General features: G+C 42.0%; 1 protein-coding gene across 1 annotated transcript in view; it reads left to right on the forward strand.

Annotated features, from left to right (window-relative positions):
• Window positions 1–18542, forward strand: part of CDYL (chromodomain Y like) — a 175259-nt gene that overhangs the window by 137481 nt on the left and 19236 nt on the right. Inside the window, exon 3 of the mRNA XM_033216101.1 lies at window positions 17809–18065. Coding sequence (XP_033071992.1) covers window positions 17809–18065 — 257 coding nt within the window. The remainder of the gene's footprint in view (window positions 1–17808; window positions 18066–18542) is intronic.

The following is an 18542-nucleotide window of genomic DNA, read 5'->3' on the forward strand; positions in this document are numbered from 1 at the left end:
ATGCTGGGCAGGCCCCCCAAATGGAGGCCTGGCCACGTGCACGGCCCACTGCCACACCTCCACCTCTGACAGGTGGGCCCTGAGGCTGAGGAGGAGTCCAGAGCACCCCTGCCCACCAGAGAACCTCAGCTTTGATCAGTTTTGTTTTTGAGGTTCCAAGTAAGATTTTTCTTTAGGGAGGAAAAAATAGCTGTATGTACAGGGGCAACGCTAGGAAAACAGCTGCTTTTCTGTACTTTGGAAATTCTACTGAGTTTGTAACCTGCCCTATCTTATCGAGTTGTTTGCTTTCATGTTTATTATTCCTTCCTTATGGTTTTGGGGTGGTTGAGTGTCTGTGTGTGTATTGACTTGTTTCTTTTAAAGAACCTCATGGAGCAGTTTATCTTAGATCTTAGAAGTACCAGATTGTCTTTTGAAGTCATAGGTTTGTTTTGTCTTAAAATATTCATTTTAATGGCGTTTCTATGGCTTGCTCTAGCCTCTAGAAACACCAGAACTAAGTATGTGGCTTGCTTTTAGGAGCTAACCACAAGACTGACTGTTTTTGTGTGGTGGTTCCACCACTGGCTTCTTGTTGGGGTTTAGTTGTTACACTTTGTAGTGTTTGCCTTTGTAGTTTTAAGGGAGGTCTATAACATATACTAATACTAATACATTGTAACTAAGCGTCGTAGAGAGTCATGATAGCAGTTGAGAGGCAGTTAAAATTAATGTAAATGTTACTCAAGTTTAAACTGGTTTTCTAATCTCTCATTTAGAGATGAAATGGGAGTCAGAAGTCAGAAGTTAAATGTTCTGTACTGTACTCTGCTGTTTGAATACTGAGAAATTGATAGAAATGGCAGCACTGAGGAAAGATTAAAAGTACAGATGGCAAGTTTTCATTCTTAGGCTATTGCTGTTGGCATTGCAGGTAGAAGGCTGAAGTAGACATGATGAATATCAGCAAAACACCTTGAACCCCTCCTTCCTCTGAGTAATTATAGATACACTTCCAAATGAGGTGTTTGAAGTTTTACCCTCTGTGAGGTGAACTAGGGGTGGAAAATTAGCATTTGAACATTTTAGCTTAGAACACATTAGATGCAGTAACAATAGGTTGTAAGCTAATTTTCTTTGGAGTAGAAGTTTGCTTGTAGCTACTCTTCTTGTATCTACCCAAGATAGTATCTTCCTTTAATGTCTAGGTTTTGAAATTAATGGCCACACACTGTTAATGAAATAGAGAAATTAGATTGTAATTGATCAGTTGTCTTATGAAAACAATAATTGCAAAAAGGCAGTTGGTTCTGAGAGCCAGGATCAACATGAAGAAACGTATTGATTATTCAATCCCATGTCAAAGTTGACTCATTTCTACAGGAAATATAATTTTTGAAGATGAGATCAATAATAAGATCCCACTGCTGGAGAATGATACCTTGTAGGTAGCTATGGTTATTTTTGTATTTTCATTTGCCCTTTTTAATTGTTGTTGTTGCTGTTAATTCTTCTTTATTCTCTGCACTAAAAAGAAAGGTTGGGTGATGTTCTGTTCCCTCCCCCTGCCTGCCCCCTGCTTTTTTTGGCACTTTAAGGTGACATTGTAACATACAGATTGTTGCTTTTTTCTCTCCAATGTTTGCTTTATTTTCAAAGCAATTAATAAGGAAATAACTAAATTTAAGTACCACCTGTCTTGTTTAATTTACTTCAGGAATTTATCCTGATATGCTTAGTTAGAATGATAGGATTAATATTGCTTAGTAATTTCTGATTTTTTTGTTTTAGTTTGTCAAAAGTAAAACTGAATAACTTGAATTTGCATCTGTAATTAAAGATTGACCACGCTTGAATAAAGTTTTCCATTAACTTCTTCAAATAATAAGAGTTCACTTTTAAGGATTTCGCTTTCCTCAGTGTTTTTAATTTTGACTCTAAAATGCTGGTTGTAGGGATCACTTTGAAACTGCTTTATCTCCGTGTATGTTTTGAAGAACTGAGTAAGGATGAGTACTTAGATTTCCTTTGGATTACTAAAGACTTTGCTGCTTTTCTGATTTAGAAATCCAAATCCCCTTAGGAATTAATGCTATCGGAGGAGCTCAGCACAACTCAAAATGAAGATTAAAATTGACACAGGATTCTTCTACACATAGTGATCTATAAGTATGGGCCTTTATACCACAGAACCTTCAGACGTGGGCAAGGACACTTGATTGTCTTTAGTTGAAACCTGCACTCACTGTATAGTTTTGCATAGTTGATGGTGATATTGCTAATTAGAGTGTTTTGTTCCAGAAGACCAGAACAAAACAAATTCAAGTTCTTTTCATTATCCTACTGTCAGAAAGTCATTCAGCAAAGTGAGTGTCTTTAAGAGTGAGGCTCCTGCATGGAACCAGAGGCACAAGCTTGGTGAGGCCTGGATCCTGCGCTTGGATACATGTGCGGCCTGTGTGTGTACATTAAAACGGCAAGGCTGGCTGGCATACAGCAGTTCCAGGCCGTAAAAAAAGAAGTAACAGTTTATGAAGGTGTTGTCTCTAAGCTAAGATAGCCTCAAAATTGGCTAGAGATTCTTGCACAATTTAACATTGATAATACAGGTTAAATAACCCCGTCTGAAATTCTTGGGACCAGAAGTGTTTCAGATTTCACATTTTTCAGATTTTGGAATATTTGCATTATGCTTACCAGTTGAGCATCTCAAATCAGAAATCCATGATGAGCATTTCCATTGAGTGTTAGCGTTGGTGAAAAGTTTCAGCTTTTCGAGCATTTTGAATTTTGAGTTTTCAGGTTAGAGTTACTTACCTCTCTCCAACATGTAAAGGATTTTACTTCCTTGTATCCCTGCTTCTCCATCCCAGGAGAATGAAAGTGAAGACATTAAACAAGGAAATGGAAGTAATCAAAGTCCATGATTTTAATCTTTTCCAAGAGTTTTATTATAATTACTAATTAAACACATTCTAGATAATTTAGGAAAATATTAAATACAACTTCAAAAAATTAAAATGACCACATGATGCAGCAGTTCTGTCTGTAGGTATATACCCCAAGAATTGAAAGCAGGATGGCGAAGAAATCTTTGTACCCCCTTGTTAGCATCATTAATAGCTAAAAGGTGGAAGTAACCCAGGTGTCTGCCATCAGCTGAGTAAATAAACACAATGTGGCCTGTCCACAGAATGGAATACGCATCAGCCTCAGAAAGGAGGGAGATTCTCACGCATGCTGCAATACGGATGCAACTCGTGCTCAGTGACGTAAGACCGTCTAAAAAGGATCAATAACTAAACAGTTCCCCTTATAAGAGGTACCTAGAGTAAACTAGAGTGGTGGTTTACCAGGGCTTGGGGGGTGGGAGTGGCAAGCTGGTATTTAATTGGAGTCTGGGGAGACAAAAAGTTCTGGAGATGCGTGGTGTTGATGGTTGCACAGTAGTGTGAATGTGCTTAATGCCATCAAACTCCACACTTAAAAATGGTAAATTGTATGCTGTGTGCATTGTATCACAATAAAAATGCTCTAGATTCCATTTGCTAATATGTAGGACTTGGGAAAAATACACATATACAATATACATTATGGCACCCCTGGACTGTAATTATCTAAAGACAAAGTCCATAAGTGTCCCTAGTGAGACGTGGCTCTGCTGCCAAGCCTCGGGTGGGCCATGCAAACAGTGGAGGGCGCCTTTCCTGGAACACCAATGCCCCAGCAGCTTTAAGCAGTAGGAGGGATAAAAGCAGGAGTGGTTAAAAGTGAAATGGCAGAGCTCATTAATCAAATTTGTTCAGTTTGATTGATTGATTGATTGAGATGGAGTCTCCGCCTCCCGAATTCAAGTGATTCTCCTGCCTCAGCCTCTGGAGGTGGAATTATAGTCACGTGCTACCATGCCCAGCTAATTTTTGTAAAGTTAGTAGAGACAGGGTTTCACCATGTTGGCCAGGCTGGTCTCAAACTCCTGACCTCAAGTGATCCACCCACCTCGGCCTCCTAAAGTGCTGAAATTACAGGCATCAGCTACCGCGCCTAGCCGAATTTGTTCAGTTTTAAATTTGTGTGTGTGTGTGTGTGTGTGTGTGGTTTCTTAGTGATTGCACCAGCATGATACATCCCTGAGCCATTCCTCTGGAAAATGGTGGTCTTCAACCCAGCTGTAGGCAGGGCAAGAAGGGAAGGTCAGTTTCAGCTTCAGGGTAGGTGGGTAGATAGATCAATAGGACAGAAATGGGTGTGTTTTAAGCACAGGGCAGGAAGCACCAACATTGGTGCCTAGTGTGCCACTTCCTACATTTTCCTCCGCAGGGCACAGAATACTAGTGACTAAGCCTCGTTTTCTCTCTCTGCCCAGGTCACTGAGGCTCACCGCATGGTGGCCCAGCACCGGCCTTCTCCCCATTTGTGAAAACCAGTCCACTTGCCCTTACCCTAGGTTGATCCCAGAAGTAACAAGAGGACTCTAGTTTGAAGCCCTTAACATTTGATAAACAAGACGACACATTGGGAGTTACAACAGCTCTTGATTTTTTTTGTTTTATTTTTTCCCGTTAAGCTGGCTCGGAACACATTTTGTGAGCCCTGGAGGATGTTTCTCAGCACCCCCTTCCTAGGCTCAGCTTTTTGTTACTCCTCGCAGGTGGGCGAGCTATGCACTTTCTAGTGCCTCCAGCTTTGTGTCCATATGCTTTTTAACTTGGCATTTAACCCTTCAAAGGCTGCCTGCAGTCTGTTTGTTTCTATCCTGGTTTTTCATGGTAAACCTGCATCATCCCCTAAATATGCAGTATATCTGGCCACCTCCGTTTCTTTGCTAATGGCATTAGAAACGGAGGTGGCCAGATATACTGCATATTTAGGTACCTCAGTGTGCCATATTCTTTTTTTTTTTTAACCAATTGCATTCAAAAAATACATGTTGAGCACCAAATGCATGCAAAGCACTTGGGAGTCAGTTTAAATCCTAACTCCGTCAAGTCTTCACCAGCATTCCCTGGGAATATTCCTAACCTTTGTGGAGAGGTTTCTTGTCAGTAATCACTCATTTTTCCACCATTTTTATTTTGCTAGTTTGTTTGTCATGTGTAGGTACCATTACTGCCTGTGTGGTGGCAGGCAGCTGGGTGTGATGGAGACCACATTTGTGCAGCCTCATGGGCCTGAATTTGGTATGAGCGTGGCACCCCCCACCTGCTCAGTGACCTTGGGTAGGCAGGTGGTCAGGCCTCCTGGACCTGAAGTTTTCATCTTCAGGGGATTATGGTGTGGGGATTGGGTGAGACACCTGGTACTGCCCTGCCCGGCCAGCAGTGATGGCTCCACAGGTGTTGGTTGCCGACCCGTTGCCTCGGTATCTGTGTCTCTGACCTCCTGTGATCACCTTGCTCTGAAATCCAGTGTGATGGTTCACTGGAATTCCCCCTCTTGCTCTCAGTGAGGAATAAAACAAAGTCGGAAAGAGTTATCAATGCGTGGGCAATTAATCCTGAGGAAAGATGATTAATATGTGAACATTTCTGTCTTCCTGAACGATATTGTTAAAAAAGTATAAATACAAGAACGAGCAGTTACAGTGTGTCTACACTGGAGACCACTTCACTGTATTGAGTGTGTTTCCTTGGGTGCAGTTTTAACGGGGAACACGGAGTAATCCTGATGGTGCCCACTAGTACGCACTTCAGGGCTCCCTGCTGGTTTCCAGATCCTGAGCCGCCTGCCTCCCCTTTTATCATTGTTACTTATCTGTGTTAATTACCTGGACTTGAACAATCCCTCCTCTGATTTACGGGAATTGTTACTGCTGCTGTAATCTCAGTGTTCTGACCTGAACCATTTCCTTTGGGTTACCCTGAATATCCTGTTTGGGGCCTCTGATATGCAGCATCATCAATGGACAGCAGACACACCTACCTGGCGCGGGTCCCCAGCCTCGGGGTGCGTCTGATCACAGCGCAGGCCTGAGCTCCACCCAGAGCCCTCGGGTGCCTACAAATGTGGACCAGGGAGCGTTTTTCCCCCCTTTTATTTTTTATTATTTTTACTCAACACTTATGTACACCTTACAATTATGTACAATATAATTTGATATATATGTGCAATATGTGATGATCAAATCCATCACTTCAGACATTTATCATTTCTTTATTTTGGTAACATTTAAAATCTGCTCTTCTGGCTATATGAAAATATACAATAAATTGTTGCTAATTATCGTCACCCTGCAGTGCCATAGAACACTCAGAACTTACTCCTCCAGTCTAGCTTTAGTTTTATATCTGTTAACTGACCTCTGGCTCTTCTCCCCTCACCCCTCCTTCCCAGCCTCTAGTAACCACTGTTTTACTCCCCGTGAGGTCAACTTTTTAGCTTCCACATGAGTGAGATCACGCAGTGTTGGTCTTGCTGTGCCTGGCTTATTTCACTTAGCATGATGCCCTCCAGGCTCACCCATGTTGCCCCACATGACAGGATTTCACTCTTTTTTTAAGGCTGAATAATACTCCATTGTGTGTATGTACCAGCATTTTCTTCATCCGTTTGTTGATGGGCATTTAGGTTGGTTTGATATCTCGGCTATTGTGAATACTGCTGCAGCAAACATGGGAGTGCAGAGGACTCTTTGACATGCTGATTTCATTTTCTTTGGATAAATAGCTAGTCAAGAGATTGCTGGATCATATGACAGATTTATTTTTGAAGAAACCTGCATCCTCTTTTCCATAACGACTGTACTAGTTTACATTCCTGCCAACAGTGGTTAATAAAGAGTTCCCCTTTCTCCAAGGAGCATTTTTTAAAAGTCCCCTGGCAATCCCATTGCAGAGTCAGGGTGAGAACCCCTGCTGTCATGCAGCACATTGCACTTGCCACATCTAATACAACATTATTATGTGTCTCTAGGTTCACAGTTCTGTGGTTTAATCAGGCTAGTCTTATTTAGTTTTAGGAAAATATAATTAGAGTTGATTTAAAGATATATCATCTCCTTAGTTGGTACTTTTATCTCAAAATAGTTATTTTTCTTTTTAAAGTCCCCTCGTTTCTTTTGGCACTTAATGTTTTGGGGTTGATTCTCCGTGAAAAGGTAGCTGTAAAACAGAATCGTTTTAATTGCAGGAACCGTAGCTTGTGTTCTCTGTAGATTTTCAGAATGCTCCCTAAGCCTGTGCAGTCTCAAGTATTTCATGTTCTCATTTCGTGGTTTGCTGTTCACCTGGCCGTCCTTATATTTCTAGCATTCTGAAGTTGTTTTAGCAGTTTCAAGAAATTATTTGTATGTTTCATGGACTAAAATGCCTTTTACACCTCCTCCGTTCTCAGGTTTTTCTTTTGCTTTTAAAGTGAGTTTAAAGCCTTCTGTGAATGTGGTGTTTGGTAGTAAGCATTTCCATCCTCGCTCCCCATTGAGCTCTTGTTGGTTGGTTTGTATGACATCTTGAAGCATATCATTAAGTTAGATGGTTTTATTTTTAGGGCCACGTCTAAAACATGGCTGTGAATAAATTTTTTCTTGAGTCAACCAAAAAACGAATGACTTTGATACTGAGCTGAGCAGTAGAAAGAAAACTTACAATGAGTTCTGCTATAATGTGATATATGTGTTCCTAAAAATCGCCACGCTGGAAAATCATGCAATAAAAGCTACAGGGCTTATGGGGGAAGTGAGATGAGAGGCACAGCCCACAGAAACTTTGTCATGGGCACGTTAGCCTAATAGAAACAGTAGCACAATTTCAAGTGTGAAATAGTTAAGAAAAGCAAGTACTACGATAAATATGATACTCTATCTTGAAAAAGGACAGCAGAAATTTGCCTGTGGAAGTGGGCATCGGGAGGGTTTCAGCGTGTGGTCACTGTGCAGCAATAGAAGGACTGCAGTCTGAACTCATACAGAAAGTTGTAATACCTGATGTGGGTGGGCGGCTGCTTGAGGGTGTTTTGTGTGTGTTTTGTGTATTCCTGCCTAGCCAGTTTCAGCTGGGTGTGGTTGTGCATTCACTGCCGTAGACAATTGTGCATAAATGTGTGAAATTCGCAGTGTACTCAGATTGTGCCTAATGTGTCACTTGTTTTTACAACAAACCATGATTTCAGTCCTGATGGTGTATCAGTGTCTTTCTTAGAGAGGGCTAAGAATGAGCACATATAGTGAACTATATATTGAATGGTTTATACCAGCTTATATAGATTTGTGATGCATCTATCCTCATCACAGGAGCTGTCCTTAGACTAATTCTAGCTCATCATTTTCCCCGTACTGGAACTATGCGCTTCGTGTAGATTTATAACATACAACTAGTTAGGTATATTTCACTCATTCTTCTTTTCAAAAATTTCTTAGCCTGTCTCCCTGCTAAATCCTAACCACTGAGGTTTTTATTGGAAGTCTACTAAAATTAGACTGGCCTTTAACTCGGAGACCCCTATGGATAGGGAATTGGAATTGAAGGAGTTGGAGCAAAGACACTTTTACAATTATTTGTGAAGGACTTATTTAACACATGATGAAGAAAATAGGTATTGATGTTTAAAGCCTACATTTACTTCCATGTTCATATGAAAAATTGTTCTTAAAGAAAATTTGCAGACTGTATAATCTGAATAAAATTGTAAGGTTTGTATAGGTAAATAGGATTACTTTCAATATATGTAAATACAATGTTTTGAAATATTAAACTCCATAAAGGGAGAGCTGTTAATTCTGTAGATGCTGTAGTCCTTGCTTTTTGACTTCAGACCAAAGACAACAGTGGTCATTAATATCCAAGATAGTTAAAAGCAGTTTTTGAACTCTTTTTGCAGTTGAGACCCTTCTGCCTTGAAAACATATTAAAACTTGCTAACTCTTGATTAGACAATTCTAAACTAAAATATAATTGGAGAAATATCTGTTAATCTTTACCTAGTGAAGAATAATATCGCAGACACTTCTGTCTGGATTTTGGATCCTGTAGTATAGTTTCAAGTGCTTTCTTGATTCCGTCAGTAATATATTGCAAAAATTTACAGAATAGCAAGAAGATAAGATTTATTCTATGTCTCTCTCAGCAAGAAAGAGCCATTATTAACATTTCTATAATTTACATTCCTAATAAACTCACATGGAAACATTGTTGATATCTATCTGTCCACATACCCCTTTTGTTATCTTTCATTTTTATTTTTTTCATGTGTGACTTTGGGGATGGGCAGTGGAAGGACACGAGCGTGGGAATCAGATCTGCAGGTCCCACACACCTTTCAGGTGCGCTGCTGCAGGGAGTTGAGTCAGATTTTATGCTTCAGAGCTCAGCATGTGTAAGGTATGATATAAATGGTAGCTGCTGTGATGCGCTTACTGACCTGTATTTTTAAAAATCTTCACAAGCATAATAGCTATATAAGATTAAGTCAGGTACGTGCATGCCATCATTAATTTTACTCTTTCCTTACCGCTAGGCACAAAGTTTAGCGCTTTTGGCAATTTTTCCATTTCAGAAGTAAAGCTGTTTGAATACCTTTTGTGTGTAAAAACATACCCTCATATGCTTTCTGTTTTAGGAGTAAAATTCTAAAAGTAGAATTACAAGGGCAGGGGTTGATGGCCACATCTTACACAATTGCTTTCTAGGAATGTACCGATTTATGTATATGTGCCCTTCGCTAGCCCTAGATGGCCATATTTTAAAGTTTTCTAATCTGAAGGTAGAAAGAATGTGTCTTTTTTTTAATCAGATCAATTTTTTATGTTTTAGTGTTTTCATTCCTTCATTCGAATTAGCTGTACACATCGTGTGTGTGTGTGTGTGTGTCTTTTGAGACGGAGTCTCACTCTGTCACCCAAGCAGGAGTGCAGTGGTGTGATCTTGGCTCACTGCTGCCTCAGCCTCCCGAGTAGCTGGGACTACAGGCATGCACCACCACACCCAACTAGTTTTTGCATTTTTAGTAGAAACAGGGTTTCACCATGTTGACCAGGCTAGTCTCAGACTCCTGACCTGAAGTGATCCACCTGCCTTGGCCTCCCAAAGTGGTGGGATTGATTACAGGAGTGAGCCACCACGCCCAGCCTTGTGTGTGTTTTTAGGTCTGTTTTATGCTTTGCAGTTATTAGTGCTTTAATGATAAAAATACTAGCTTTTCATCTGTGAAATTTTCAATTTTTATGTACTCAAATTTTTTAACCCTTTTCCTGTTTAAGTTCTTCTCCATCTAGAAACTTCACGTTCTGTTATGCTTTTTATTGAACAAGACTTTTGCTATTTATTGAATGGTTTATACCAGCTTATTGATTTGTGATGCATGTATCCTCATCATAGAAGCTATTCTTAGACTAATTCTAGTTCATCATTTTCCCCTGTGCTAGAACTGTGCTCTTCATGTAGATTGATAATATACAACTAGTTAGGCATATTTCCCTCATTATTCTTTTCAGAAAAATTTTAGCTTGTCTTGCTGTCCTGCTAAATCTTAACCACCAAAGTTTTAATCGGAAGTCTACTAGAATTCACATTTGGAAAGAGAAATAGCTTTACAGTATTTGGTGTTCTCCAGAATCATGGCATTCCCACCCCCCACCTTTTGTGTGTGTGGTTGCTGGGGGAGGGGGTCTTTCTGTTTCTTAGGACAACTTGATGTTTTCTACTTGTTCATTCCTTTTTTTTTTTTAATTTTGAAATTACTTATTCCTAATTTTAGTTAGGGATTATGGATGTTTTCTTTTTAATGTATTATTTTCTAAATAGTTCCCAGAATCTAGAAATGTTGTTGTTGAGTATATTTTTGCAATTCTTGTCCTTGAACTAAGCTATCTCACAACATCTTAAAATGCCCTTTACATAAACTGTTAACTATTAGTACAGTAAGACTGTGCTTTCATGAGTAATGGGTAAAATTGGTACGTGATTTTGCTCTGTGGCATTTGTGTCTAGTCAGGGTTATCTTTGCAAAACAGATTGGGTGAATTTTCTTTCTTTTCTCTGTGCTCTGAGGCTATTTGTTACTACACAGCTGTTCCTTAACCTGCGTAGCTTGTAAACTGTTTTAAGAGGTAATTCGTTAATGATTTTTTCTCCTTCTTTGTTTTTTTTTTTCTTTTTGTTTCTGCTACATCAAAGATCAGTCTTGAGAATTTATATTTTTCCAAAGAATAGTCATTTTTTGAAGATACTTTAATATATTTTTGTAGTATGTACAAAGTGGTTTTTATTCATTTTTGTTAGGTTGGTATGAAAGCAGGGGAGACATTGTTTCGGTGATGAGGCCAAACGGTTACTACTGTCTACATTTAGTTAATTACACTTAGTATGCAGTCGGTGCAGGTCATTTTTACTCATTTTACTGGTCTGATACTCTTTATTCCTTTGTATATATTCAGGCTTCTATCTGGTATTTTCCTTCTGCCTGAAGAACATTTTTTTAACATTCCTTACAGTGCAGGCCTGCTGGTAACAAACTCTCTCAGCTTTTATCTAGAAATGTGTTTGTTTCTCCTCTGTTTTTGAAGGACATTTCTGCTGCTTGTGTGCTGGATATATAGGTTGACTTTTTTTTTTCTTCATATACTTCAAAGGTGCCATTCCATTTTCTTCTGTCTTGTATACTTTCTGAATGTCAGTGTTGAGTTCTGTTACTCTATCTAATCTTTTTGTTCTCATGTTATCAACAGATTATAATAGGCCTTGGTTTGGGGTTTGTGTGTATTTATCATAATTAGTATTTTTTAAGCTTCTTGGATTTGTCAGCTTCTGGTTTTTATCAAATATGGAAAACTTTCCACTATTATTTCTGCAAATATTTTACTTATACACATACACCCACACATACATCCCTTCTCTGAGACTCAAATTACACATATGCTAGATAACATTGTCCTACAGGGCACTTGGGCTCATTGTTTTTTCTGTTTCTTCTCCTGTCATACTGCATTTTGGACATAGCCTATTGCTGTGCCTTCAAGTTCTCTGATCTTTTTAGTATCTAATTGGTTAAACATATTCAATGAAATTTTTATTTCTAATCTTTCATTTCTGCATTATGTTGATGGTTTTCTTTAAATCCTTGAGCACATTGAGATTATAACAGTTTTGAAGATGTTCTTTTCTGGTAATACTATCATCTCTCATTTTTAGTCTTTATTAACTGATTTAATCTTAGTCACTGGTCCTATTTTCCCACTTCTTTTCTTGTCTAGTAATTTTTGATTGATTACTGAACATTGCGATTTACATTTTGGGGTGCTGGATTTTGTTGTATGCTTTTTTAAAGTGTTAGATTTGTTCTGGCAGTAAATTGTTAGTTGCATATCAGTTTGATCCTTTCACAGCTTATTTTGAAGCTTTGTTAGTGCAGTTTTAAGTATTCTGTATTCTAGAGCTAGATTATTTCCACTGCTGATATGTGCCTGTTCTGGGGTCTCTACTGAATGCCTCATGTATTTGATGAGGTCCCTGCTGTGGCTGATGAGGACCTCCGTCCCTAGGCAAACTTGAGATTATTCGTTTTATAGGTCTCTGGTCATTGTTCTTTCCCCAAAAGTTATTCAGTGCCCAGCCTTGTGGAATTTCTCCCTGTGCATGCTCAGATTGGTTCAGCAAAGACTCAAAGGGATTCCTAGGCTCTCTGGAACTTTCTGTCTGTGTAGCTCCCTCCTTTTCCATATCATGCCTCACAAATTACAGCCTCCTGGGCCTCCCCCAAGTCATCTGTTCTAAGACAGTGTTTTTGCCAGCTGTGTCTGGGTTCCCCTCCCTGCACCTGCAGTGTGGCAGCTGCTTTCCGTGGAAAGGCGGGTGGACTGTTAGGCTCACCATGTTTGTCTCCTTTCACTCTGGTAGCATTGCCCTGCACAGCCTGTGGTCCAGTGCCTGCAAACAGTTGTCATGTGTATTTTATTCAGTTTCCTAGTTATCAGTGGCAGCTGAAGAAGTACAGACGCTGTTCTCTTGAGATGGGAAGTGGGTGTCACAAGTCATTGTTGGAGACTTGCACTTTTTGAAGCAGTGATACTTAACAGATTCACCATGTGTATTTGAGGATACCCTTTTTGCTCTTGAACATATTAAAAGAAAATCAAGTACTGCAAGAGATACTAAGATAGGTTTCTTTCCTAGTCAAATTTTATGTTAATAAATCCTAGGAAAGCCTTGGTACTCTCTGAATCCAAATCCTTAAGGAACTCTCAGTCTACAGAGGCAACTTGTACTCCTGTGTTGCCATGAGTGTCGTCGTCCCAGGGGAGTCGCACTGATTTCCACAGTTTGGGATGGAGGGGTGAGTTTTTTCTGAATCTCAGTGTTTACCATTTGTTTAGTCATGAGCAGCTAATTCTGCTCTGAAATGTAGAGCTTACCATCCCTGGCTTGGGTTGAGGTAATGAGCTGTGTGACACTTGGCCAGTCACTTAAGCTACTCGTCTCTAAATTGAGGGATGTGGACTAAAGGGACTTGAAGGCCCCTTCCATGAGTTTACTGAGTAAATATGTACTGAGTGTTGTGTGCACTGGGGATGGGTGGATAAGACAGGTGAGGACCCTGCTCTTACACACAGCTTAGTGGAGTGCATAGATGATACTATAAATAAAAATACAATGAGAAAGAAGTAACTTTCGGGGTGCTTTGAAGAAAACAAACCAGGGTGATAAGAAGTGCTGATGGGAGGGACCAGCATTAGGATGGGAGGTCCAAGAAGGCTTGTCTGAGATGCTGAAATTTGAGCTGCCGTTCAGATAAGCAGAAGAAACGGGCCATTTGAATTCCAGGTCATAGATGTTCTAGGCAGAAGGAAGAACATGTGCAAAGGTCCTGAGATGGGCACAACCCTGGGTGGCGTGAGAACCCTGGGTGATGTGAGAACACTGTGGCTCGATTGTCTTGAGTGGGGGGCACATGTGATGATCAGGGTCCTAGTCAGTGCTGGCAGTCTGGGACTCCAAGACTTGATCCTGCTGTGAATACTTCTGTACCTAAATAGTGCAAAGTTCAGTGTCACATGCCCTACTCAGATGAGTAACAGGGAGTGCCAGGAATTACTTTGGGGTGGGATGTGGTCGCTGAAGCTCCAGCAAGATCACAGAGTCTGAAATGAGCAGGGACCTCACTGGCACTAGGAGCCAACACAGTTTTAACACAGCAGGCTGAACGCCAAGTCGAGTAGTCTTGGTCAGCATGAGCCAAAATGAATCCATTTTTAAATTAGCAGAACCACGGATAGTCCCGTAGGCACTGTCGCCTCAAAGAAAATGCTGAGCTTTTTCTGAGACTCACATATAAAGGCTACATAGACTCCATAGCCTAGAAATGTTGCTTCGGTGGAAGGAAGCCCCCAGGAAAACTGCTGGGAGGGTTTAAGGAATGTGTGACTTTTACATAGAGAAAGGAAAGACACAGTGAAAGCAAGAGCAGTTCAGAGTTGGGGAGGGCGGACCTGAAGCCAGCCAGCTTTGTCCTGGTGGGAGGCAGGTGTCTTAGCCATTTGGGCTGCCATAACAAAATACCGTAAACTGGGTGGCTTGTAAATACACAACAGAATTATTGTGTTAATTATCCTCATAATTCTGGAGAGAACCCTAGGATCAGGGATCAGGGTGCTAGCAGGTTCAGGATCTGCTGAGGGCTCACTTCCTGGTTCACAGATAGCACATTTTTGCTGCATTGTCACATGGCAGAAGGGCCAGGGGCTATCGGCCCTCATTTATAAGGTCACTAATCCCATTCATGAGGGCCCCACCCCCATGACCTAATCACTCCCCACAGGCCCCACCTCCTCAGACCATCGCCTTGTGGGTGAGGATTTCACCACGGGAATTGGGGTGAGACACAGGCATTTGGGCCATGGCACCAGGCCTTCCCTGTGTTGCCAGGATGCTGCTTTTTGTGCTTGGATATAGCAGCAATTAAAAATCCAGCTCAGGTTGAGGAGCTCTTAAAGACCCACGGAGCTCTCACTTGGCATTACCAGCTGCTGGCATGTGTAGTCTGAAGGAACCCCCTTCTGAGAATGCCCAAAGTCTCCGCATCTGTCTCCTGTCTCAACATGCCAGCACTGTGTCACGTAGCCTCTGCCTGCATCTGCATTGTTCCTGGTGTGATCTCTCTTTAGGCAGGGAAATTGTTGCTGTCGGCTGTCACCTAAGTGGCAATGTCTTCTCACCTGCACTTTTAACAACAACTGCTGTGCTCATGTGTGTTTTTATTGATTGATTTTTAGTTGTCTTTCATTGTGTCCTGTGGTCTGGCTTCCACTCTTCACGCTATAGTGAAGCATTGCCCACGCCTACGAGTGGCCTCTCATTTCCTCCTACGTTACCTCTTCTGCATTCTCCTCCACCTCTGCAGCACGTGCCCCTGCAGACACATCCTCACTGCTGTGGCCTGCTCTCCTTCCTTTGAGGAAGCCAGTTACTGCTCTCCTGCTTCCCTGCTACCTCCTGGCTCTGCCTGTGCTCCTCCCCAGCACTTCCCAGCTAGCTTCAGCAGGCTCACTCTCCGTGTCAGTCTTCCCCTGGGAGCTCATACTGTCAGTTTAGCCATTGTTGGCACCAACCCCAAGTACCTCTCTCCAGCCCTGACTTCCCTCCCCTGATCTAGATGTGCACTTCGGGCTGTGCACATCTCCACCTGGATACTCACCCTGGAGGAGCAAGCGTTTCTCCCTCACCTCCTCCCTCAGCAACTCCAGGCTGCCCTGTGGAAGCCCCTTTCCCGCTCCTCCAGACTCACAGGTTCAGAGCATCCAGCATCCATTTCTGTAGACTCAGAAGGTTCCTGGCCATGTGGACTCTGGGTCCCAGTTGAATGGGGTGAAGAATGATGGACAGAGGGACAGAGGGAGACAGCAAGTGCAGGCAGGTGAGGCTGTGATGGGACTGAGACTGGAGGATGTCACAGAGGAGAGGAACAGATTAGAGAGGGTTCCTGAGGGGAGACAAGATTGCCAAACATTTTTAAACAAAGATGAGAGAAGGATCTGGTAGGGAAGAGGATGGAGGTTAAAAGAAAAAAGTCTTTCCTGAGTTCTTTGGAAGGACTCAGCAACACCGTGGCTGACTGGTAACATCCGACCCAGTGGTCTTCAGTTAGAACTACTCCAGGCTACGAGTCCTTTGGAAACTTGTAGAGATTTGACAGCGTTGGGGTGACAGAGGTCACTGTGTTGTTGGTCATATTGACAAGTCCCTGAATAGTAGTGCGTATTCCAGTGTGGACTGGAAAAGGAATTACAGTGCATCCCTACCGTGGGCCTCGCCTGCCACGCAGTCTTTGGAAAGAACAGGAAGCTATGTTCTGATAGAGAAGCCAGTCTAAGATATTGTCAAAGGAATAACCATGAGATGTAGCAATGTGTACTTCTTGTATATGTACAAGCAAGGCAGCAATGTATAAGATATAGCAAAACCCTGTGTCTAGTGTACTGCCATGTGTGCTTTTAAAAGCCAGGGTGATGGAGAAGTCTGCCCTAATGTTTTCTTGTATATCCGTGGAGATGCTCTGGTGGGGCCCCTGAGAAACCAGCCCCAGTTTCTAAGAGGGCAGGGGGTCCTGTGCAAATAGGATCAGGTTGTGGGGGGCTTTCACTTTAATATCTTTTATATTTTTAGGTTCTTGAACCATATATATGTATTATAACCTCTTTAAATTTTTCAAAAAAGTTAATTAAAAAAAAGAAAACCTCTAGCAATTAAAATAGTATTTCCAGCAGTTGAATGAAAGCCAGGTTGTTTTGCCAGGGAGGTCATTTGGCTCCTCTGAAACGTCCATTCTTGAGTTTTCTGGTGGTTTTGGCTTACTCTCTTTCACTTTGGAGGAAATATTTCTGATTCATAATTCTTCATGCTCCGTGCTCAGAGAACTTCTACCGTTGCTGATGTTACTAGTAAAGCCTGATCTGGTTTTCTTACATTTCTTTCCTTTTTTCCCCATCCACTCTGTGCATTCATCACCACATTAGATCATGTCTGGACAATTCATGTAGATAGGATAATTATTTGCCTTCTTAGCCAGGCGCAGTGGTTCATGCCTGTACATCTCAGCTGCTTGAGAGGCCAAGGTAGGAGGATCACTTGAGGCCAGGAGTTAGACCAGCCTGAGCAACATAGCAAGACGCCGTCTCAAGACGCTGGCAAAACACGCTTGCTGCTGTTAAGCTGTGACATATGAGGGAACGTTGGCAGGATGCTTTATGTGGTGGGAGAGAGGAGAGCTATCTTCAGCTGCTTGACAGGGCTGTTTGAAAAAGGAGTGGAACTGGGACAAGTAGATGGACTTTCTGATAGTCACCTCCCAGGGCAGCTAGACACAACTCCCGAGTGTCCCACGGGGCGGTGGTCTGAAGTAGTGGCTGCCACACGGCTCTGTGACCCAGAGGGAGGGCTGGCTGCGTCCGTGTGTCTATCCAGTTTATTTTGCTTTCGGAAAAAGAAGTTTCAACTAGATGGCCTTGACTCTAATAATAAGATATTTTCCTGAATCATTTTCCTTTTTTCTTTCAGCTTCTCAAACCTGGAATAGACAGTCTCCATGAGATCCATTCTCTCTCGATTCTGTCCTTTCAAAAAATCTCTTAACTATGTAGCCTCCTTTCAATGAGTACGTCTCCATCTGTACTTTTTAGGCAAGGTCAAACAAAAGAGTGATTTTCTTGTCAGACATTGAAAGAGAAAAAGTGGCTTTAAGAGTAGACTTTGGCTTTCTAAAGGTTCGAAGTTTTAATGTTCTTATATGAATACATTAAATCCGAAGTGTGTAATGAACATTTTTATCCAGTTCAAAGATGACACTTGGGAGTGAACTGGTGGTGGGACGTCACAGACTACTATGATTTCAAACTCTCGGCAGGTACATCTCCGTTCATGGATGCACTAACAGCCAATGGGACAACCAGCATACAGACATCTGTTACAGGAGTGACGGCCAGCAAAAGGAAATTTATTGACGACAGAAGAGACCAGCCTTTTGACAAACGATTGCGTTTCAGCGTGAGGCAAACAGAAAGTGCCTACAGATACAGAGATATTGTGGTCAGGAAGCAGGATGGCTTCACCCACATCTTGTTATCCACAAAGTCCTCAGAGAATAACTCACTAAATCCAGAGGTGAGAGGCACTCTCGGGCTGGCGTGGGCTTCGCGCTTCTCCCTGCCTGATTTCCGGGCCTGCTTGGCGGAATTGGCTCTTCCTGTGCTCTTTCTAAACCTTCCCTTTGGGCCGTCTCCCGATGCCCACCAGAAGGGAGGGAGCAGAGAAGTTGCGGGCTTTGCTCCGTGTCACACCTCTGATGGCCATGAATTCAGGATGCTGGGAGTGTGCTGTGTGTCCATCCCCATTCTCCTGGGTGTGGGTCCACCCAGGGCTCTGTGCCTCTGGTCCACCTCCTGCCTGGAAGCTCTTCATCTGGCGGGCACAGGGCTCCAGGAAGGCACGTGGAAAATGTGTGTGCACGCGCCTTGCTTTAGGTTCCATCAGATTCTGAAAGAGTTCTTTGTTCAGACAGAATGTAAGTGCCCCGGGGGTCCCAGTCCCTTCAGAATCTTTACCGTCTTTCCGGGCCCCAGATACTCCTCAGCGGCTGTA

Source organism: Trachypithecus francoisi, unplaced genomic scaffold (genome assembly GCF_009764315.1).
Source record: "Trachypithecus francoisi isolate TF-2019V2 unplaced genomic scaffold, Tfra_2.0 Lachesis_group10, whole genome shotgun sequence".
In the NCBI taxonomy this organism is placed as follows: domain Eukaryota; kingdom Metazoa; phylum Chordata; class Mammalia; order Primates; family Cercopithecidae; genus Trachypithecus; species Trachypithecus francoisi.